We start from the raw sequence: 23,567 nt of genomic DNA on the forward strand, positions 1-23,567 counted from the left end.
TCTGCAAATTAGTATGTACAAGTTCTACCTACCGTTTACTCTAGCTTAATAAAAGCACTTTGTCTCAAAGCTATCTTCTATATTCTATCCCATCGTGTTAGGTAGTCTAACGTGCTCTTGCATTTGACAAAAGAAGAATGCCCGGTATAACAGTGTGATCTTACTAATCGCTGTACTTTACCTGAACCAAAACTTCCACCAAAAATACGCAAACCACGCTCTCAGTGCCACAATTCGTGATTTGGCTTGGCCTGAATGGTGAAATATTTTTAGAACTCGCTCTTCGGTAAAGCGGGTCAAAAATTACATCAGCGCATGTTAAATTTTGACCTGCAATACTTTCATTTGAGGCTCTGTACGTTACAATTGATTTCAACAAGGCTAAATTAGAGCACTTTAAGTAAACGCAGTTTGGTTCATCACTAGCACCTTTATTAGTGTGACAGGGTTTCGAGAACAAAGACAAAATTGTGATTTGGCGTGCAGTGGATGATTACATTTTACGCATACTAATGGGTTATGATTAAACACTTTTAGATTACATCCGCATTGCGCCAAGACCTGAATCGTCATCGATACACACTGGTCACCCTATAAAGATCTTTATATGTTTTGTGTGTTTACGTACTGTCCTGCATGGCTTTCACCGAATTTGTCTTCGCTTTATCCTTGCGTATCTTCTTTTATCTCAATAGACTAAAATAATGCTAAACTTATAATAGGCGTTTAAACCACAACCACCAAAATTAACAGTATCGATTCATCTTGTGAGGCAACAAGTTGCGGTTTTGCATAGCGATTCACTTTGAAAATGCAAAACAGAAATAAGGATTTATCCTATATTGCATATGACACCACGATAAATAGAATTATTTAAAATAGATAGATTAAAACAAAGACTAAAATATATCAGACTAAACAAGCTGAAATAGATTTAGTTATTAGTTGCGTTTCCGCCGTTATATTAGCTTATTTTTTGATGGTGTTTAATTTAACAGGTGCTTTGTGTTCAGTCATTAGCTGAATAGTTGGCACGCTTGCTTTTGTCAATCCGTTAATTCTCGGAAGTAGAGATGACGGAAGCGGCATTAGAGGCTCAAGCGATGAGGAATCATCGCCTGGTTTAAGTCGTGCATAGGCTTTCGTCAGTCCGTGGAAAAAGGTGATTATCATACCATATCTCAGATGATCAAAACTGACAAATATTACTCGGACTCGTGGGAATACAAAAAAAAACTTTGAAATACTTGCTAATCCCAATCTACTTTCTTTGTACATTTGTACTTATCCAAGAACCTGGCGAGTAAGGGGTCATGCTTAAACGTGCCACCTCGCTGATGAACTATACAAATTATTCCGTTTCTTATATGTAGAATTGTAGGCTACAAAGTTTCTGAAAGCGCCCGCAATTGTTGCACCGTCTTTACAGTCAATCATACAAACAAAAATTTTAGCATTTTGCTGTTGTTTAGTTGCTGATGCAAAGTAAAGGATTTACACCGAATTCGTCGGCAAGATTCTTTTTGGAAAGAATAGCTAAAATAGTCGATTTTCGTCAATCATATTTAGATTCGTTTTCGAATCGGTACATTCCTCCTCAAATGACTTCGTATAACTATTGGTATCTTTTTGACTCACAGCACGGTTTTACACTGTGTTCACAACCAACAGTCCCTGTGAAGTATCAACACCAATTGCTAGTCCATTTAAAACAATAACGATAGCATGGTAACCACCGACTTTGTCAGTTTAGCATTATCAGTTTTACCTTCTCAGATTGCTAAACCAGCTCATTTATAAGGAATGTCAACAAACTGTGGTAAATACTTTGTATAACTTGCATCTAACGCTTTTCAACTACACGACAGCAGCTAACCAGATTATACAAAGTTTATCACTTAGCGGAAAATACGTCACCTGTAGGCTAAAATAAGCTTATTAACGGCATTAATAATTTTATAGTAGCTTCCTATACTGCTAAGAGTACGTGTGGATGCGCTGTGCAGTACTGTAACTTATTTGGTTTCAGCTTTGTGACGTATAGAACGCCTCACACTATTGCTTCCTTGTGATGCCAACACCCACACCAAAGCTTATCTCTATAATTATAATCAATGGTGTATTTAATTCTTAAAATGCTTTGCAAAATATATGTATAATAATTCATTCCAGACGTTCCATTATAGTTACAGCATAAGGCTTATTCTTTCAACTTAAGCTTTTCGAGAGCGAAACAGCTCATTAGCAATTCACTTTCTGTTTACGTATTTTGTAGAGAAGTCTTAGCCAAAAAAGTTTACACTGTATACAGCAAATTACGTCCATGCACATACGGTGTAAGACCGCCCCGAATTACAGGAAACGATCAGGCAAATATTATTCTGTAATCTTAATGTTAATAAAACTACAAGAGGATTTACACCCAGATTTTTGCCACCTGCATGTAGAAGATACAGACGTAAATACAAATGTGAGGTCAGTTTCATAGTTCTCTTGTTACCAGTAACAGACAATTTCTACAAAACGTTTGACGACAACATGCTTATTTTAATGTGTATTAAATTTTTTTTGTTTATGTATCTTTCAAGCAAGCAACTATGGCTATTCAAATAACGTATTACGTGTGGTGTACTAACAACTGTACTAACTATCCTGCTGAAAATGAATATCGTTATCTTTTCATTTAACCAGATCGCGCATTTGCACATTCAATTTATAATAGTTAGTCTTTTACTTGGTCGATTAAAAGTGGTTTTGGATATATAATTGCTTACCATTTCATTCTATCGATAGTGTTAAAACTGCTGTAGTGCGTGCAACCAGTGTCCACAAACAAAGTGTTGTAACTTCCATCTGGTATGATGGACCAACAAACACTAATGTCTGTATGTGGCATGTTAGGTTGTTTAACCACATTTTTAATTGATTGCATTGCAAACAGATAATTACGTAATCTCGATCATTGCGTTTAAATTTATGTTTCAACATAACATCAAAGCGCTTTCCCGGCTTTGGTCAACAGTTTAATCTTACAATATCATCCGATTTGTCTGACCTGATGTAAAATCAATTTCTGCAGGCTAGCGTTTCTTAACTATTGCATTAAGTAATCGTTGAGATTGTCTACTGTAAATCTAAAAGTTTATAATGCAAAACTAGTTGGCTGGGTGGCGTAATAGCTAGAAAGCCTAGTAACAATGCGAACCGGTTTTGATTCTCAATTGCGCTGCCCTGTGCCACTCTCGAGCATGGTGTGAAGGTTTTATCAGAAAAGCCCAAGCTCACAAATCGGTCTGAATTACGCCTACTTCGTATTTCTTCTAATTTACATCTACTTTTCTTTGAGTGCAAAAATATGAGTTGTGGGTCTTATTTGCTACATACACCTTACATTTTTCCAAGATCCAAACCAAACACGCTTTGTTGGACAACTTTTTATTTACAAGAGGAACCACATATTTCGAATGGCTTTTGACCAATGGGAAAAAAGGAGACCAAAATTTGATGCGCTTACGCACCGGCGTTTGAAAAAAATCTGCAAACATTTTCGGACTTGATTAAGTGACCATTGGGGACGCACCTTTGGTTTTGGGAAATTAGAAATCGCCAACGGTGTTTCAAAAACATCGATCGAAATTTCAGTTACCAAATCCATCGATAAATTGGACTAAATTATTAGAACGAATAGTAATAAACAACGGGATTTTAGTTTTGCATAGTCGGAAAGGATATATGCGATTATTACACGGACTGCTAATTGAAAAAATTTGGAATAAATCTTTTCATGTAGCTGTCAGCATGTACTGTGCCACTGTCAAAATATTTTGGGACAAGCAAAACAGACAAATACTAAAGCACGCAGTATGCAGAACATGACAATCGGCGATGAAGTGAATATTTCAAAACCGTTGGGCTATCTTGCATCGCCCAGAATGAGAAAGCGGTGCTCCGAATACACATGGCGCCGTTTTCATGTTTCACTAGCCGACAACAGAACGGGCGTAGATAAGCAGAAAAGATAAATTGGATCTCGTAAAACATGCGAACTTCTACGCTGATCATTGGGAACAATTTCACTTAATTAATGTTGTCAATGATCAGGATGATGAACTGTTATTAACTTGCAGGAGCAAATTCGCCAAGAACAAAAGATCGGGAAAAACGACACAAAAACGTACGACAAAAAGGCACTTGTACACAACACAACGTGAATAAAACTGGGACAACATAGTTTAAAACACACTTTCCTTAATTTGTTACATAGAAACACAAACAAACACACACTGGACACAACACAAATACTGGTGGCGCTGGTGTGCAAGGAAAAGAGAAAAATTGCTTGGTTTGATAAGAGGAAAATGATGCTAAATGGTGAAGTACACATATTGTGACTCGTGACATCCTAACAAACGGAGAAGCTCTCTGCGAAGTGGGACCCCGATTTTAAACGCTTACATCATCACAAGCGGGAGATGGATCGGGGCCAAAGTACAGCGTCAATGAGCCTTGCCCGACGACTTTGATAAGTCGTCCCGACCAAGACAAAAAAACGAAACAGCTGAAAAATGCGAAGCGACACAGCAACTATGACTTATTTACAACAGAAAAAAAACAAAACACAAAAACTCCGAGTCATTTGATCACGCTAAAAAAAGCAATGGCGAAAATCTTCTAACATCGATTGGAAATGAATTCTGCAAAAAAATTTCTTACGAGTGAAAATTTCTACGGGAAGACGAAATTACTGCGAGCATTCATACATACACAACATTCCTCAGGACGTTAACCTTACAACACACAGCATAACACATTAAAAGCAGTGTTTTTTGCACAGTTTCGAGGCGGATTTTTGTAGCAAAATAAAACATTTCTTTTAACTAAAATTTGGGGAAAATGAGAGATTTACAATTTACAGTTGGCGAATCTGAAGAAGTACGTCAAACGACGTGAAATGTTTGGCTTTACTTACTTACATATTATAAACATTGATTTAGCGGTAAGCAAACGCAGTTTGAGAGCAGCGGGCAAGCAACGAGTCTGGGCGTAGCAATCACAAAGCTCTTGAATCAGCTTACTCATCGCAATAAAACTATTCAATCACGAAAAGATTTCATTTTGGCGCTCTATACTACAGAGCAGACCAGAAAATCACACGTTAACATCGATCAATCGATGTAAAGTAGTTTGACAAAATACAACAATTCCCAGCGTTAAAGCTCTACTTCGGGCAATATACATTTTTCGCCAAGGTTTGCAAACAACAACGATCCGACAACGTCGTGGGACGGGAGGCAAGAAGGTTTGGTTGCTCAAAACCATCTGTTTTTACAGGGTTCGCAAAACTGCTTATAGAAAATAACAAGCGCTTCAAATAGTCAACCCATAAAGCGCAAAACACAGTGAAATTGCCAACATTCTTTTTATGCTAATTCCGAAAATAACCATTGCACTTAACTTAGCATATTATTTCAGCAGGTGGACGATTTAAATCTAAAGTCCTTCGGCCAAACACCAAATACAACTTCTCGAATTAAAGTAAAAAAGGTGGGATCAAGAGATAAAAACTTCATAGTTGTGTAACAATGTCGCTAAAAGTACATTTGTTTTGTACGAAAATAAGTCGAACGACAATAGATTTTTAAAACCTTTCTTTATAGACATATGTACAAAAAAGAAAAAGTTGTCTTAGAAAATGAAAGCAAGGACTGTCAAAAGACGGGCGCTGAAATCTCTATACAGTAAGTGGTCGAGCTTGCTTCTTGCAGAAAAATCAACGATATTTTTTCTTGTCGCAACAGGCCGTAGCTCGGTGGCTTCAGTAGAACGCCTGTACATAGAAACAGCTTTCAGTTATGAAGATGTTTATTCAAACTATAGTCGGGTATGTCTTGGCTTGCAATCCATTACGCCGAAATGGCCCGGTGGAGCTATTTAAGCGAGTTTGTTGTGATTGGCGGCGAAAGTTTGGCTGCACTTTTACGTAGTGAAAGTTTAACCGGGGCAGCAGCTGTTCCAAAATCACTGTTAAAACAACTTACACGGAGCATGGGTTACTGGCCAACAGAAGTGACTTCATTCATCGTGGTCGAGCAGGGTACTTGGTTCTGGTCAACTGGAGCAGGTACTTCATCCTGTTGCTAAACAAACAAACGGTAAGTCAATTAACCGTAAATTAGCAAAATGCAGCGGACAATAATTGGCCGCTTTTTGCGTTTCCAAGGCAAATTTCGCTTGTCACTAAGCTAATAGGATCGAGTTAAAAGCAATAAAAAGTTATTAAGGTTTCACAGTTACTGCACATGTGAAGTATTAACTCACCGCTAAAGGTTGCATGTTTGGAGCAGTGCTGTATTGTGGAATGAACGGAGCCCCGTTTGCGACGTACTAAACGAAATATGTAAGTTCGATTACTTTGTGCGAATTCAAGACTAAACTAACAACAAAAAAGCAGAAAAGATTACCATACTGTAGTCTTGACGGTAGGAAAACTGTCTGACGCTATGACATGACCTAGTTTGCTGCCTTTCTGTGGCAGTCACCGCGCATGACTCAACCAACAAACTTGTAAAAACAAAAACTGAAAGCAGTAATTATCTTTTCGCTCCATTTCACGCTTAACTTTGCTGTAGAGCTTTTCTCAAAATATTTATTAAATCGTTTCTCATTTCATCTAACGAGCATAACACAAAGAATGCAATAAATTCCAAACAAATACAAAAAATAACAACAACAAAACCTAAATGTCAACAAAAAAAAAACGAAAACATTTCATTGAATCATTTCATTTCATGAAAACTGAAGACTGCTCAAAAAGGTCAATTAAAATGGTCTTTCTCAAATAACACTAAAATATACTACAGCAAAAAGAAGGTACACTTTCCTTGCCATGAAAGCTTTTTCTAATCTACTGCAGCAGTCCTAATTCGCTGCTCACTAGAGGTTGTCCAAATTTTCTGACGCCGTTTTTTCCTCACTATGTTTCTAGGATAGCTTAGCTGGTGTAGGAGGCCGACTGGACGGAAGATGGATGCATGATCAAGCTTCCGCTTCCGTTGTAGGCCACTTGATGCATGGAGTAATAACTCATATTGCAAACGAAAGGATTGGGGTGTACCGCTGGATCTCCCACAACATTATAACTGACTGGCGAAGCCATTGGGATAGGACCAAGGCAGGCTGGGTTACTGCATTCTAGAAAAGGTGCTGAGCTTTCCGGAGGAGGACACGGGAGCACTGTCCCCGAGTAATGGTCAACAACAGCGTAAGGCGCTTTCTCCAGAACGTGAGATAATTCTGCTGTGTTCGCCTTCTCGCACTCATATAGCGCTGCTGCCTCGACAGACGCGTAACTTGCTGCCTGCAAGCTTGTGCTTTGGTGCTCCGAACTGACCTGACCTAGCTGTGGCGTTGCGTTAGCGCCTGATGGAAGCTGACTGCTGGAGAGATGAGATATTTCAAGAGATGTATCGATGATGTTTACCGGTACGGATGCGGCGTGCGGTGAAAGTTGGAGTTGATTCATCTGCGCAGTAATCTGTCCGAGTTGTGGTATCACGCCAGGATGAACAGGGTGCATGTTAGGATCAACGGATGGAAGCCCCTAAAATCAAAGATTGGTAAGAAAGAGCACAAACAATTATTGCGTTATATCAACCCTGCGCCCAACGAAAATTGAACCAATTAAATTATTACCGTTTGTTTATTTTGCTATGTGCGCCTAATTGAAACGCGAAAAAGTATAATTTAAAAGTTCAAAGCAACCTTAGTTGAAATGCTTAGAGGAACAGATCAAAGACTGTAATCATTGGAAAATTTTTTACATGTAGTTGCGATGTGCGTAGAAACGTAATGCAAACGTGTCACAAGTGGATGCGTGGTGTTAAAACAAACAACATTTCGAACGATTGCGCGTCCGTTGATTCGCTGCTGTCTTTCAAGAAGTAAGTCGGCGCGCATTTAAAGAGCAGCAGGAAACAGCTCAAGCGTTGGCGTAGCGGCTGCGTTTCCTTCGCTACTCATCACGTTATATAGATCGTGTGGTATGAATACAATTCAAAGCATTTGTTTGTTACAAACGAATACAAGAAATAAAACGTCCCAATGTAAGAACAAGATCCGAGATGTATAAATCGTTCCTAACAAAATTCGTCGCAAAGCTTAAAAGCAGCATAAATAATAACTCACGGGTGCCATGTGCGGCTGAACGACGTAAGAAGGTGGTTGTACCCACATCGGTGGTCCTGGCACCGGGTATGTGGAAGGATTGGACAACTGCTGCACCATCAGTCGATTGGGGGGAATTCTGAGGACAGAAAGCAACGTGTCAATTGGCGTTTTAATTGCCACTACTCACCCAGAAAGCGGTCTCATGTTTACGAGAGAGTAATCGGCCTATTTACGTAGGAATTATGCAATGCGATACCCGTTGTGCATGGTGGGGACGTCGTAGGCGAATGACAAGTCCCCGTCTCTCCAGGTCCGTCCGTTGTTCAAAAACTTTTGATGTTGCTTGTTCTTTTTCGGCCCACCGTCGGCGAATTTACACAACAGCGGTTCGGTTTGTTGACCTGCAGATCAAAAGATAAATTTGTTGCAGCTAAGTATAGCTTAACAACTACCAATCACCGACGGCGCATTGACGGTATGGTTATTGCTGAAAATGCAGTTTGTTAATCATAGGTTTCCAACGCTAAATAATATCGTATAATTAACTTGAGGTTATCCAAAACGGTTTATCCAGGCATAGTGAAAGCGGTTATTATCTACTTTCATCATTTACTGTACATAAAGCTACGTTTATATCGTATGACGCATGTTGAAAGAACACATCAATGCCCATACATTATTATTTGTTGATTGGGCAGGGCAACTACCTAAAACAGACAAAAACCCGCCTTTCTAACTATACAAGCAAGTAAATAAAAGCAGTTCGTTGTTATATCGCACCACGCCAGGAACGTAATAAAAACTAAGTAAAAATAAACACAAACGTTCCAATCCGGTTAAATAATCTTGGAAGAAGCTCGCTACATTTTCACGTGACGGTACAGTGTACAGCACCCGCCACAAAACCACGAACATTACGAGTTGAACCGAGATAGAATATAGCTTACCTCCCCCATTGACACTGTGTAAGTACTTTCCATTAAACTTCGCTATGATCTGTTCGCATTTTTCTTTTGACTCCATTCTAATGGTAAACAAGAAACAAATAAATAATAAAAACTTGGCCAAGAAGTTACCAGTAGTTGCCAAATGACGTCATACCGAGCAAAACCAACTCCTTTACTCATGCCGGCATTGTCACGTAATACTCGGGTCGATATCACTTGTCCGTATGGCGATAACATGCTCTCTAATTCATGTTCGTTGATGTTTCGTGGTAGATTGGATATATACAGATTAGTTGGGTCCTGTTCTTGTTGCTGTGCGAGAGAAATAAATCTCTGAAGTAAAGAAAATCAATTTTGGGTAACGCCAAATACCCAACTGTCAAAAAGTTATTTTTAGGGCGTATGCAAACGAAGCAAATATTTGTGGACAAATATTGAGTCTTATACGTGCAGTTAAACCTCGTCTGGAATTCAACCAATGTACGCTCGTAAGGCTCGACGTCAGTGAAGACCATTGCCACTTACAAGCAGACACTGTTTAGTTTTTAAAAGGTTACCCTCAACACTGGCACCCCACTCGACAAGCTGATTAGATTTAAAAGGCACAAGACAAGGCCGGGGAACAGAAGACGTAACCCCAAATCATTTTTTCTTCACCCACCTTAGCCATTTGCGCTTGAATGCCCTTGTGCTTGAGCTGTTGCACAGCAGCATTGGCCGAATCGTTACGATCAAAGTCAACAAATCCGTATCCTGTGCAAGCAAAAGCAGAGCTTGTATTTAAGATAGCACAAGAATTTTAAAGTAGCCATTTTAACGGCATAAACAATAGAATCCTTTTAATGTGCTTACGTCAAAGTAAATGTTAATGAGATCAAATTATGTTAGTACACGTATTATTTCGTAAGTCATTGCTTCCATATACAGGTAAGAATGTTAGACAACAACATGAAAAGTAAATGTAGTCACCTTTACACATATTGGTTGCAGGATCAATTATCGCTTTGGTTGACACGATCTTGCCATACCTTAAAAAGCAAAAAGACTCATTGTAAAGAATGTCTTATTTACCACTTCAAGATATTTTGGACAGGTTATAAAGCAACTTTGCTGTAGTGTCAAAATAGCAAAAGACAAACGACCAGCAAACAATAAGACACAAGCTGCAGTTCCCATGATTAACACTGATTATCCGTTGCATGTTTACTGATGAGGAAATCGGGCATTGTTCTTCTAGTCATCTAGTCAAACGTATTTCTGATGTGTTCACTAAAAAGACTATTAAGCAACGCTGCTTGATAAGGGTTTGAAGGATTTATCGCTTACAAGTAAACGATTACCAGCAGTTTAATTCATGGTCATGTCAGTTCAAAATAAGATTCCTACTATGTGACGACACATGATCGACTTAAAAGGATACACTCGGATAATCCCTGCTATTTTTTGTTGTTTCGTCTTGCTTTTTATAGGAGAAGAATGACATTTGGAATGCAACAACCGCGAACAACACAGTTAAGCGTTGGGTCTGTCACAGTTTCTAAAACGTTTCAATTTTAAATCTTTCAGTTTGCACTCGTAATTAAATCGCTTGTGCGTTGCAGTCGAATCAGGTCTTGTGTTTAATTTACTTGAATAGTCGAAACTTATAAACTCTCCATCAGTTTTCAGCGAAAACGAGCTTGTTGAAGATGCTTGCGTTGCGTTACCATATTAGGATATCATACGCCGGCTTCGAGTCGACAAGAGTGGTACGCTAAACAAGAAGGCTGCAAAGCCGGCTGACAACCCATGCGCAGCGCATGTAACTTGCGGAATTACCAGCCACCACACGCTCGAATGACCACACCTTATAGTACGATAGCAGGTCATGATAAACCGCCAGTTTACTGCTTTTCAATAACAAAAACCGACAAAGCGTAATTTCGACGCAGTTACCAAAAATGACAGAGCTCGGTCATTCGGTCAACCAGTAAGATTTGTGAACGAACATGTCGCAATAAATGCAATTTCCACGCATATGAACTGCGCAGTAGACGTGCCACTGCCTGCGGGTATAGTATTGGTATGTGACTCACGCAGGCGGTTTTGTCATGAAACAAGTTGGTAGCTTTCAATAAAAGAATCTTTCACAATACCAATTCCTCAAGATTTAAATCAACAAGAAGCTTAAAGGATAGGACTTAAGCCTTCGTTACATAAATATAACCCAACCTTATCTGTTGTAAACAAGTAACGGCAAACAATCACTTTGCCATTTATGAGACCAACATTTGAGATGTTACAAACGAACATACGCATGACCAAATCTTACATCGTTAGTTGTGCGGTCAGTAGAAGCACAGATAGCCCTTCTAAAAGAACTTGTCATATGATCATAAAGGACAGTTAATGCGTATGCGTTTAGAAGCTCAGAAAAAAGTCTGGGTTATGCAAGGTCATGAGTATTTTGGTTGTCTTTGGGCACAGAAGCTTTATTGCGGACGAAACGACTAAATTAACAACAGGACTGGACTCGTGCGACCTGTAATGCATCGCCTTGAGCGCACAGTAAGCAGCAGCGTAGATATTTAAATGCAAACAAGTATATTTCCGACACCAGCATGCGCAATATCCGGCTGTCTCAATACGTCCTGTTTATACTGGTAGAGCAAAACGACGTTCTTCAGCGCAATAACTCTTGTCATAATAAAAATTTTACGGCAGGTTTGTGAAAAACCTCACGCTTAGGTTGGCTGAAGCTGTTTTTCATCTGACAGAAGGGGCTCATTTTCGAGTAACGGTACAGAGTAACAGTCTTTGTAAGCGTTTTCTTTTTTCAAATAGCTCGATATGCCGATCATTCAGCAAATTTCAACGGAACGCTTGGGTGGTTCGTGACAAAACTAGTCGCCAAAAATGGATGAATTTCTGATTCACTGCACGTAAAAGAAGCCGCCGTAATAATGCGACGTAAACCAAGTGTGTAACTTACATCAAACTGCATACACGCAGCGATGCAAAAAGTTCAATTGATGCTATATGTAGTTGTTAAATGAACCCTATCGATCTTTAACAGAACATCTTACAAAGCCATAAGTTGTCATCGCCTATCGCCAAGACGTCTGAATTGAATTCGCCTTCATCAAGATAACACCGCTAAACGTCATTTAACTTTGAAATACTTTTAGGTTGAACAGGTCCTGAAGTCAAGTGTAGGAAGTAGAATTGCCATTCTGCCTATTTGTTAGCCTATTTGACCACGTATTGCTTCCGTAACTTGATCCATTTCTCACTACGCACGAACAGTTCTTTTTGCAAGTCTATGTGTTTGCGCATACACGTGAGCGTATCTACACGCCAAAGTAGCAGGTTTTGTCATAATTTGTGTCGAATATAAGTGAATCAACACTTACTGCTTGCACAGATTATGCAGGTCTTCGTCACTCGTATTGGCCGAAAGACCACGAATATAGAGATTAGTTTTGCTCAGCTGGTCCGAGTGCATACCGTTGCCGTTCACCTGAACCTGTCCGTTGCTCGTTCCATTTGGAAGGTTGTTCATTCCCTGTTGAGAAAATAAACGTTACAGCGATGTACTGAAGAAAAAACACCACAACTGCGTGGTGCAATTTCATTACCGTAGTTTTTGTACCTGAGACACAGCTTGATGATTGTTTGGTATCACCGGCATCATGTGAATGTTGTGAGGGCTGCCGGATCCGCTGGCTGGGCTCCCAGTACTGTGAGATTGGTTTGATGACGTATTGCTGGCAGTGGACGGGCTGGGCGGTGGCATGTTACGATTAGTTGGTGGAATGGCTGCTGGGTGAGCAGCGTAAGGCTGGAATGTAAAATAAACACAAATTGTTATCGTAATCGGTGAAAAATAATAGATAACTTGCCCAGGCAATTTAAGATGGCAAACTAAAGGAAAAGCAAGCTAAAATTCAAACATGTTGTAACCAACACTTATACATATGGGTCGTTCTTTATTGCGGCGCAGTAATTTTTAACGACATAATGCTATAAAACAGTGGTCTACCAAATAGGAACCTTATTCAAATTAATGCGCACGTACAATAGCTTTGCGTTCTAATAGAATTCTCTACAGAATCTCTAGCCATGAGGTTATCTGTTCAAACAGTAACTATTTATTAACTCGCTTCAGGCTATGCTGACGTTTCTCCTCATGTGACGATATGGTCGTATTTCGAAATGTCAATGGTCAACTTGAAGAGCCATGAAACTTGATTAAAATGAATTTAAACAAAGCAACCCTTTAATGTCCCTGTGGTTAACTTACATGTGGGTTAATATTTCTCGTAGTACATCTTTTCTAAACTTTAAAGCAAGAAACTATTAAATGTTTGCTTAAAATTCATGTACATTTACATGACTTTTAACGTGATGACATAAAAACCAACAAATAAAACTGGTGAACGTCATAACAAGCCAGAAACTCGTGACGATAAATAGATATGATGTGACCGAGAAAGCACAGCACCAAGTTGCCTATGACTGCGACTAGCAAAGGCAACTCGGGCTGTGAGTTTTCAAACTACACTTACCCAGTATGGAAGTGGATTAGTTGCCCAAATGTACATTGCCTTTTAAAGATTACCGTGAAATATGCCTTTTTAGGTATAGGGAAATTCCTTATCCACGCGAATATCTATGACTGTTCCGTGTAGTGGATCAATATATACAATGGATTACGGGCTGGTCTGTCGAGTCAGTTAGCTTGTCGATTATGTCTTTCACGATTCGTATTAGTAGACTGATTAATATGGCATATAATTGGTAATACTGCTACATACGGTTAATAATTATGTTGCTATAGATTGATACACAGGATAATAGTTTGATACATAGATACACTGAAACAGAAAGATCACGGTTGACACATCATCGTACCTACGAAAACATATAGTCATACTAACACAAAGACTAGCAGCACTTCTGACAACACCCTAGCGAGCTTAAGCTAACGTAACTCTTTCCGTGCTGCTAAACTAATTTGTAATTTCTCAGGATGACCTATCATGAGCAGTTAGTAAGATAAATAAATTAAAACTGCGTTGCAACAAGTCGTTGTCGTGACATTTTAAAAATGTACAGGTAAGTCGGACAGCGACTGTCGTAAAATGTAACCCTTGCGACTAGGACAATAACTGCTCTAAACAACAAAATGTCCAAGAAGACTACTTCATTTCATACCGAACAACCAAGACTAATTACGAACGCAATTCGACTTTCCTAGTTTGGTCTCATGAGTGCAATTACGGGACCTTGGCTAAGTAGTTATACGGAAGTGCTCAGCTAATTTACGCACGTTAAGAACAAGGGAATGTTGCGTAATATCAAGCCTATTTCCCTTAGATAACTTCCCTGCCTACCAATGTACAGCCGGAACATGAACGCCTATCGCAAGCCAAACCATAGTGCAGATTCAGTTCCGCCATCATACGCTGGCATCACTACTTCAACTATTTTGGTCAGGATAAAAGAGCACGTAATTGCACGAAAAAGGCCGGCCTTATTCACGTCACCAAAACCGGCTTATATTTCTCTCTCGCTTTTTTGTTTTTTTCCTTCTTCTTATTCTCTCTCTAATTCTCTCTTTAATCGATCAAAGCGTATCTTGGCAACCAAACGGAAAAGTTCGACCGAATGTGCAAGGCGAGATTAATTACTTTTCAAATTTTTGTCAATATTTCAAACCGTAATTTTTATAAATAGCTTTGAGTGAAACGCATTAAGCTACAGGGAATTCGGCGGCACCAGGTCGGAAATAATTCATGCAAATTGCTACCGGGTTACGTCAGTAACTGAAGGAAGAATAAGCAAATGTTTCAAACCACAATAATGAGTTTATCGTTGTCATGTGATAGATATCGAACCTGTGTTGGTGTTTCGCGTGCATTAAGCTAAATCACGTTGCCTTTGTGATTTCAAATTAATAAGAAAGACAAAACATTTTCATACCTTGTCGATGTACCGTAGTACCTATACGATCTGAAACCAAAAACCCAAATACAGCAGTATATTTTCAGGTGTCACGACCATGCAAATATTACTCACGTCCATGCAAACGTATATTTCCATGATAAGTGGCCTGGATACCTGAATCTAAGTCAACCTGATAGTACAGATGCTAGAATAGACTATAATCGCTAGTACTACCTGTTAATGTAAATAGCTGTACCGTGCAACAACTGAAAGATACGTTTAATAACCACATAAAAGATAAGTTCCCGTAACAGCGAATGAAGGCCTACGTACATACATCCATTTAAATTTAAACAATAGTGCTGCAAGCTCGTCTATCTGCGACTTAAACCATAGCACCTATAATTGAAAAACTTCAATTAAAGTTCCTGTTTCATGGCTACTGCGGTAACCATGTTGCTATTAAGATATTTTATTGTATTTTTTGAGCACCACGTCGTGAATATTTTGTGATATTATTGATTCCAGCAATCAGGATCGTTACATGATGAACGTATCCGAAAATAGAACGTAACAAGTTGTTTCAAGTGGTTACTTTTACTTAAATACTTATTTATACATACATACTTTTACTTACATTACATACTTACTTATACGTACTTATGCCGTTATTCATGTAGTTTGTAGACTGCCTACTTAACTAACGGCTTTTGAAACTTATAAAATATAAAGCCATAATATTTTTTATTTTAGGGCAACTACCTCGACGATGAAAATGCACATACGCCGTTTTAAACCAATATCCCTTCAAAAACTTATGGTGCACGTTTTGCGCAGTGCGTTTCCCCTTTCAAAATTTGGAAAAATATAAACAAAAAGGTTCGAACGTTACTAGCTACAGTGCTACACGGTGTCAGGTTCCAATTTTAAGCTTGCGCATTTTGGAATAGAGCCGCGGACCGTTAACCGCCTTCACAATGTTAAAACACAATAGAACAACGTTGACATAAAACGGGGAATTGTCCGCGCTTGTCCTGATCTAGACACATACCGGTCAAAAACTTTGCTGAAATCTGTAACAGTTTAGTGGCGGAGCAGTGTTGTGCAAACACTACGCCGACTATCGTAGTTTAAAGCCTGTCTCGTATATTTGCTAAACGCGAAGGCGTACCCACAATATTTTCCTAACATCCACCACGGATCGTTTTTTATGGATCGCATCGCGCAAAATGATTCAGTCCAAAAACCGATTTTATTACGGCGGATGCCGCGGAATACGTTCTGCCTTTTGTTTCCCCGCAAGGCACTATTTTGTCTAAATTCTAAACAGCCCAGACTGAGAACGTCCAGGACATAAACGAAATGTTAGTGTACCTTTAAAGCACATTTAAAATCCTATTCTCTACGTCGCCAATTGGTATTCTTCGGCAGACTATATCCCATTAAAACACAGGGAAGTGAGCCTGGGTATAAATAAAATATGCAAAGCGGTGCATTTGCGGCCTTGGTGTTGGCTCGAATCGTTTCTAATTTGATAAACACTGGCAAACAGAGGAAAGACGGAAAAGGATTTAACATTAAAACGAGTAGACACGTACGAAAATGGTGGATATCACAAAAATATACGTTCCGTCACACGGGTCTGACCGAGATAAAACCGAAACCTGTTTCACATGCGAAAAGCACACACAACGAATCAAATCACACAGCTTAAAAGGAAACTGATATATAATTCTACTTCCTGCATAAAAATGTATTATTATAACAAGAGAGCGCATGAACGGCTAAGTTTAGTTCTGTCAATGGTAATTATATACGACATTGTTGTTATGCAGATAAGTGACTCTTCAAAAACGTGCTAGTTTCATGTAAATTTGATTCCTGCGAAACTGAAAGGTCAAAATTCTTGTTGTCTTTTCACGCAATGAAATTTGCAAAATTGCCGTAATAAAACGAATCCCTCTTTACGTCATACGTAAAAATACCATAAAACCAAGTCTTTACATATTCGGAAATAATAGATAATAAGGGCCAAAAGCGAGGGAATAAGACCTGGCCTTTTATCTCCACTAATTTCTTACTTGGTTAGTCAACTGTAAAACGATGCCTCTTTGGGTTAATTTTGGCAGAATAAAATTGCTCTGCAGATACAACACAAGATTTGTCCTTACGTCATTCCCTAACCACGTTTAAAGTGCAAACGTCAAGATAACACTCAAGCGTCATTGATGGTCCATATACAATTCTGCTAATTTTAGCACCAAGCTCAGTTTCGCCACGTTACTTAAAACATGACATCGTAGAACTAGTCATCGTAGAAGGTCATTATTGCAAATCTTACTTAACTACAAAATCTACAGATTGGGTCTACTCCTAACGTTATTACCTTTCCTGGGTAGACAGGGGTGGCCGCAGCAAAATAGTAGGCTCCGGGTACAGGACCATCCGCACGAATCGCTAGGGTTGCCATTTTTAGTATCGATGAAAATTAACAAGAGTATACACTTTGGATGAAAACGTACTGAATAGCAAGCCGGTTAAAGAACACTGAGGTTATATGCGAGATATATTTACTTTACACTTAGCAACAATCAGTACATGAAATTGGTATAAACCTGTTGTAACAAAAAGAGGTCAGCAAAATGCGCTTTAGGAAGAAATCTCAATACTATCGCAAACACAACTTGCCTGTAACATAATGCCAAATGTTAAATTATTCGGCTAAATTAAACAACTTCTTAAAACTAACTTTGTGGTGGTTTGACACGCCAAAGTAGATTTTGAGATGAACATAATCCTTGCCTGCTTGCATTGCGACATTTTTGAGTGCATATGGACATTTAAAACTAATAAATTACTCACTGCGCGTCATCTTGTGCCTACCGCTAAAGCGTGTATTCAGGCCTGCATTATAAGGTTAAACATCTGCTAAACATTAACCAACATAATGTCTTTATTTGGCGGATTTTCTGCATTCTTTCACTACAGCTGGGTTAATGTCAATGGCTCTAACCCATGAATACGGTTTGAAAACATAACCGTTCCGGGAAACAGTTTAAGGTACTAGACCTCAGTCTGAATGAAAAAGCACGGAGTCTATAGATTCAAAGCAGCGCTGACAACCGTTTAAGCAAAGAATATTAACCTGAAGAAGAATTCGAGTGGGCTTAAGCTGTAAACCGGATGGCGCTTTTGCAGCTTCCTCTCATGCTATATAGAATAGCGGCAGAAAACTAATGACTCAATAGTACTGCTATGAGCTCATCACTCTATGAGCACGACCTAATTCATTCTGTCAGCCGCTATTAAACCAATATCGTTACTAGTCTGGCTATGCATGTTTTTATTATAGAACTAATAAAAATCTCCATTGTACGTTATGTAAGCTAAACAGCAACCCGTAAAGTACTGTGGATATCCCTAAATACGCCGTAGGCAATACGCCCTACTTCTAAGACTGGTTCTATGTCAAAACCCCGCGCTTTTTATCTCCTAACTTACTACAATGTAAAAATTACCACCGCCTCAAGGCCTGCCGCATCTGAGTTACATTCCACTAAGCGTCTGGTGCAGCTACCGGCTTTCTTGTCTACGTCACTTGCAGCGCATGATTGGGCGTTAGCTCTTTAATAAAGGATCACGTGCTGACACTTTCATGTTATCTTTGACATGTGTCTTAAGCAACTGAGCACAGCGTAGCGTTCTGATCATATAAGCTCAGGGTTAATTGTTTCGTTTTCGGTCAATACCCTGCCTCGTCCATGACTAGTAGTGTTCATTTAACTCCTAAAAACCGTTTCGATTGAAATAGCAGAGCTTGGGCTTGTTGTAATAAATGATGGCCGTATCGATCAATAGATTTTCAAATGGAGTTGTCTCATTTCTACAGCAAGTTGCTGTCGAACAAAAGCGCTTTTAATTCTTTCCGTTTTAAATTCTCGGTCCCAATCGTACCTTCTGTCTCGGTTTGAACCTACGCGTTACCTAAACGCCTCTAATCTGCTACTCGTGGCATGGCACATTTCCAATTCCATATTTCCCATGCAAGCCTTCAATAACCAGGCTATCCACTAATTAAAAATCAGAGCTCGTTGCGTGTCCGAATTTAAGACAACCAGAAAAAGCAGAATAGCAACAGGGGGGTCGCAAATCTTCCATCCTAAACATGTTTGGAGTTTGAGATAAACTGCCGATGTGTCCGAATTAAGCTGAAATTGTGCCACCTGACCTGACCGCTGACCCAGTATATCTATACAAAATTATAACTGACAAAGCCACAACAGCAACTAGGCGGCAATATGCCCGATTTTCATACCAGTACGACTCTTTAAACAAACTCACTATTTGTTAAAAAATTCATGAGGAAAAAGAGCTATCATAACTAATTTGTCCAAATCAAAGCAATTCGGTTCGAAAATTAGCTTAAAATACGTTCCAAATACGATGTTACCGAGCAACTACAACTACGGAAGAACAAATATAATATCAACCGTCGTTTCTCCCGTTGAAAGAAGAGAAGGGCGCGTTCCTTTGGTCGAAGCGATTATTTTCTTTTTAAAGGGCGAACGAGAATGGAATTTGTTAGTTTAATGGAACGTCGTAGCAAAACCTACAAAGAAAAAAAGACGTAACCGGAGAGGTATCTTCATGTTTATCCACTTCAAAAATCACACATATTGACCACTAGTCGGAGAAAACTACGCAGGTGTTTCATTCTCATAAACAAAATAACAAGACCAAGTTTAATATCGCAGCGTTCACTGTAGTAAAATAGACAACTGCATATGTTTCAACCGTAATTTGGCTACGATCCAGAAAGACCGAGGGCTAAAACGTAAAGAGGCACACACAAAACAAACCTACCACACCCAAAGATATTACTGACAGATAACAAATTTCGTCGTAACCGCTACAATGAAACGCTTCAGCGGGCAAAGGCGCCAAACGCTCATGTAATTTAAAACAGCATCGTAGAACTTCGGGACGTAAGTGTTTATTAAGATGTTTCACTAGAATCTAAAGTCTAAACTAATGCTCTATCTATCTTAAAAGCGTTTGTACTGTTAACAATACTTGGGCTGTCAGAACTGTCACTATTATACTAAAACAATACGTTTGAAAGTATTTTTTCAGTTTCTTGTTAACCTATTTTTTTAACATCTAGTATCCTAAACTTAACATAGATCTTCTTCCTAATCTGAATCCAACTTCAATTAAACCCTAAATAGTAAATATTAACTTTTGGCATAACAATTCTCCTAACCTAACCGCCTAAAGTGACTAATCTATGGTAAAATAGTCTAATAATATAATAACTTTTACCGCATTTTGTTTCGAAACTATATCATGCCCTTGCAACAGACAAAAATTCTCAACATAACGAGCTTTTTCGAATCCTGGGGAAATTTTCTAACTCTTTTTTCGGTGCCTTCTTTTTGCATGATGTAATGTTTTTGATGAAAGCATGTAAGAGTGATTAAAAGTGCTTTTACAGCGTTACATGACGCTGGTAAAACGTGCCAATTAACACGCAGCACTGAGCCCACCACTTATGTCGAAATTATAATTACCTAAAACAAAGACAAGGAAACTGTGTTGACAAAACTTAATCATTCCGCCATAAAAAAAAGTTCATAAAATCTGACGCTACAGCGTCATACTTGACGGCATAATATGAAATCGTTAAATTAATACCATATTGGAATAATTCCATTAAAAATAATGTTAGGTTCCAGTTACAGCGATAAAATGCGTAGATTTAGCAAAACCGTGTGAAGCCTGCAAAACTTCACAAAATAGTGCAAAATACCTCATGCTGGTGAAAAGGAGCTTGTTTAGGTGCTTTCCGTTCGTCTACCGGCGTTCCCATCAATTTAGTATTTTATGTGAACAGAGTATTTTTCGCAGTCTATTGGTTTCATTTACCAAAAACTATTGTTTGCACTATTTCATAATTAAAACAGGCGGAGAGGCGCAGCCTTTTACTCTGTGGCGCCACTTTTCGCTTATAGGTGAAGAATTACAAGACAACACACACACACAACTAAAATCTTCAGAATGAAACACAAGCACCAAATACTCACAATTACGCGATGCGGCATAGTCGCTGGCTGTATGCACACATTGGAATAGGGCGGCTGGAAACGAGCCGTCGGTGTAATGACAGGGTTTGCAGAGTAAAATTGCTGGGGATGAATCTCCTGCTGAGGGAATGACATGTTTCGACTTGGCATGGTAAATACCTATAAAAGATGATACAAAAATGAACGCAGTTGTATATCAAATTTACTTCCTACCATTCAATGGTAAAAATGCTTTGATCACAAAGCAATTGCCAGGTCAGTCACTGAATTTGGTAGTTGTAGTAATGAAGTCAGTAAAATCTCCTATTTCTAAAATTTGTTGGTAATGAAAACTCTTCTACATAGAGGGCCACCTTTAAATTAGAAAATGTTATAAAATCTTAATTCTCAATGGGGTTCCCTAACACCAGTCTATTGTTTGCTATCTCTCATCAGTGTCATCTAATTAAAACACAAATTGTAAGCATGTGACCCGTTACAGACTGTGGATTAGAGTTACTGCCAAGGCCACTCCCTGGAGAAAAGAAAAACATTTCGTTATTAGAAATGTATTAGTTTTCATGACAGTCATAATGTATGAAAAAGGTCAAGCATTACAAAGCTTATTGGTTCCAAATACATCCTACTGAGGCAAAATCTCTGTGTATCTACATGTAACAAGTAACTAACATAGTAACAGTTCTGTATTCAAAATCTGAAACAAGTTTAGCTGCAGTCATATGAAGAGGTTGGGCTAGATTAAACTTCTAAAACGTGGGGAAGGATGGTAAAAAGTCCAACGGGGCAAAATATGATGTTTTTAACCAACTTGAAATGCGACCTTAAATCTCCAGAGGACACTGATATTAATCGAGCTGATCAACCTGCAGGATGAAGTGGTCATTTGTGCTTTTGCATGAGCATCTCAATAAGACTACGAGTGTCATCAAAAGGGTACTCAAGTGACACCCCAAAGAGGTAGAAGCGGCTAATACTTGTTCTCATGAGCCTGGACACATCTTCAAAGCAAATAGGAAGCATAAGCCGAAAATGGATTTTTGTTTAGATTTGGATAGTAAATTGTGATCAATACAATAAGCCGAGTAACTGTTGATTTGAATAAAATTTTAAATAATTGGCATATGTACAGTTTTAAAAGAAAATCAGTATAAAATGTACAGCAAGCATTACTACCCAAAATTGTACACAGCAGAATTGCCTATTAATCATAATAATTAAACATATTAATTATTTTAAATGTCTTTATTTTAGGTGCACGCATTATTCACATAGACTATTTCAATAGAGAAAAATTGTGGAATGAATGAGGATATCCTGAGCAGAAGACACTCATATATCAAATTAATCATATTTCACTGTGGCAAAATATAACAGGACTGATTAAAGCAGTCATTCTGTAAAATTTACTATTTGATAATAATTTTGCTGTAATTTGAGTTTTCAGAGCAATATCCCATGTTAGACAGCTCAAACTGAATTGAAAAACGGAATACAAAAACGAATAATTAAGTTCACTTTTTGCTAAAATAAATAACTACGCATAAAACTTATTCTGAAACCGGTCTAACTACCAGTCAGCTGGAACAACAAGGAAACTGCACAGTTTAGAACTTACCTTATTGTTTAGCAGAATGACTGAAACAAATCACATAAATTTCAAGCACAAATAACTACTACAATCTTGATAAAGAAAAGAACAAAATAGAAATAATTAGTTTAATGCATGTCTGTGTAAATTCAGAAAAAAAGCCTGCATTGTGTGCTATGCAGGACAAGTTAGGTTTTAGTTTTTAATGTAGGGCTTTTCAAGTGCAAACATTTAATGAAATTAGTGGAAGCTAGCAAGACACATAATTATGATACTTTTTAAATAATAAGTGTTTCGCATTATCATAAAGCATCACTGTGAAATGGTACTAAAACGTATCCATATGAATAACAGTATATATGCATCCCACAGCTCATAATTGCGACTGTTGCTATATCTTTGATTACATGTTGGGTCTGGGAGAAATGTGACTTTCTCTTAGATTAATATATTATCTCACTCTCTTTTTCATATAAAAAATTTTACACTACATTTTCATATATTCCATATAACTTATGTGTATTTCAAATTATCTACATACAGCGTTTGATATATAGTACGTTGCAAACATTGCATCAAACCAAACACTACACTAAAAGTTCGCAATACGATCAGTAATGAAGAAAAATTGCTCATAATTTATGTACAACTGACAGAAAAATCTTGAATTGTTAATTACATCAAAATGCTATTTTTTGAAATAGTTAGTGCTTAAAAATTAGCAATTCTTAGAAAACTTTTTGATACCCAGGTGATATAACAAACCTAAATTATTATTCAACAAATGCAAAAAAAACATCAAGTCTCTAGTACATCTGCACTGTTTTTGCATATCATGATCGAATATTGACCAAC

The 23,567-nt window shown here is 38.3% G+C and overlaps 1 protein-coding gene across 4 annotated transcripts; it reads right to left on the reverse strand.

The window, feature by feature from the left end:
* Window positions 1–3,418: 3,418 nt before the first annotated feature.
* LOC143445128 (RNA-binding motif, single-stranded-interacting protein 2-like) lies at window positions 3,419–22,824 on the reverse strand. 4 transcript variants are annotated; one of them, XM_076944011.1, is made up of 14 exons: window positions 22,740–22,824; window positions 21,125–21,283; window positions 12,745–12,933; window positions 12,506–12,657; window positions 10,083–10,141; window positions 9,775–9,866; window positions 9,268–9,425; window positions 9,114–9,190; window positions 8,423–8,567; window positions 8,185–8,302; window positions 7,481–7,600; window positions 6,319–6,384; window positions 6,039–6,137; window positions 3,419–5,827 (listed from the first exon to the last, which is right to left on the reverse strand). In XM_076944011.1, exons 2-13 carry the CDS (start codon window positions 21,272–21,274, stop codon window positions 6,051–6,053), a joined length of 1,413 nt encoding a protein of 470 aa, XP_076800126.1. In that variant the 5' UTR covers window positions 21,275–21,283; window positions 22,740–22,824; the 3' UTR covers window positions 3,419–5,827; window positions 6,039–6,050. The 4 variants fall into 4 exon arrangements, with proteins under 4 accessions (XP_076800126.1, XP_076800125.1, XP_076800127.1 ...); XM_076944010.1 differs by having other exon boundaries at window positions 9,268–9,446; XM_076944012.1 differs by lacking the exons at window positions 21,125–21,283; window positions 22,740–22,824 and adding an exon at window positions 17,428–17,667 and having other exon boundaries at window positions 9,268–9,446.
* Between the last annotated feature and the right edge of the window lie 743 nt (window positions 22,825–23,567).

The sequence above is a fragment of the Clavelina lepadiformis genome, chromosome 2, assembly GCF_947623445.1.
Source record: "Clavelina lepadiformis chromosome 2, kaClaLepa1.1, whole genome shotgun sequence".
In the NCBI taxonomy this organism is placed as follows: Eukaryota; Metazoa; Chordata; class Ascidiacea; order Aplousobranchia; family Clavelinidae; genus Clavelina; species Clavelina lepadiformis.

Bases quoted from the DNA above. Each gene is read 5' to 3' on its own strand.
- LOC143445128 (XM_076944010.1), bottom strand. From the start codon at position 21,274: ATGCCAAGTCGAAACATGTCATTCCCTCAGCAGGAGATTCATCCCCAG. The intron at 12,934-21,124 runs GTGAGTATTTGG...TTTACATTCCAG, and splicing joins CTATGCCGCATCGCGTAATT to CCTTACGCTGCTCACCCAGC. The intron at 6,385-7,480 runs GTAAACATCATC...TATTTCGTTTAG, and splicing joins CGCACGCCGCATCCGTACCG to TACGTCGCAAACGGGGCTCC.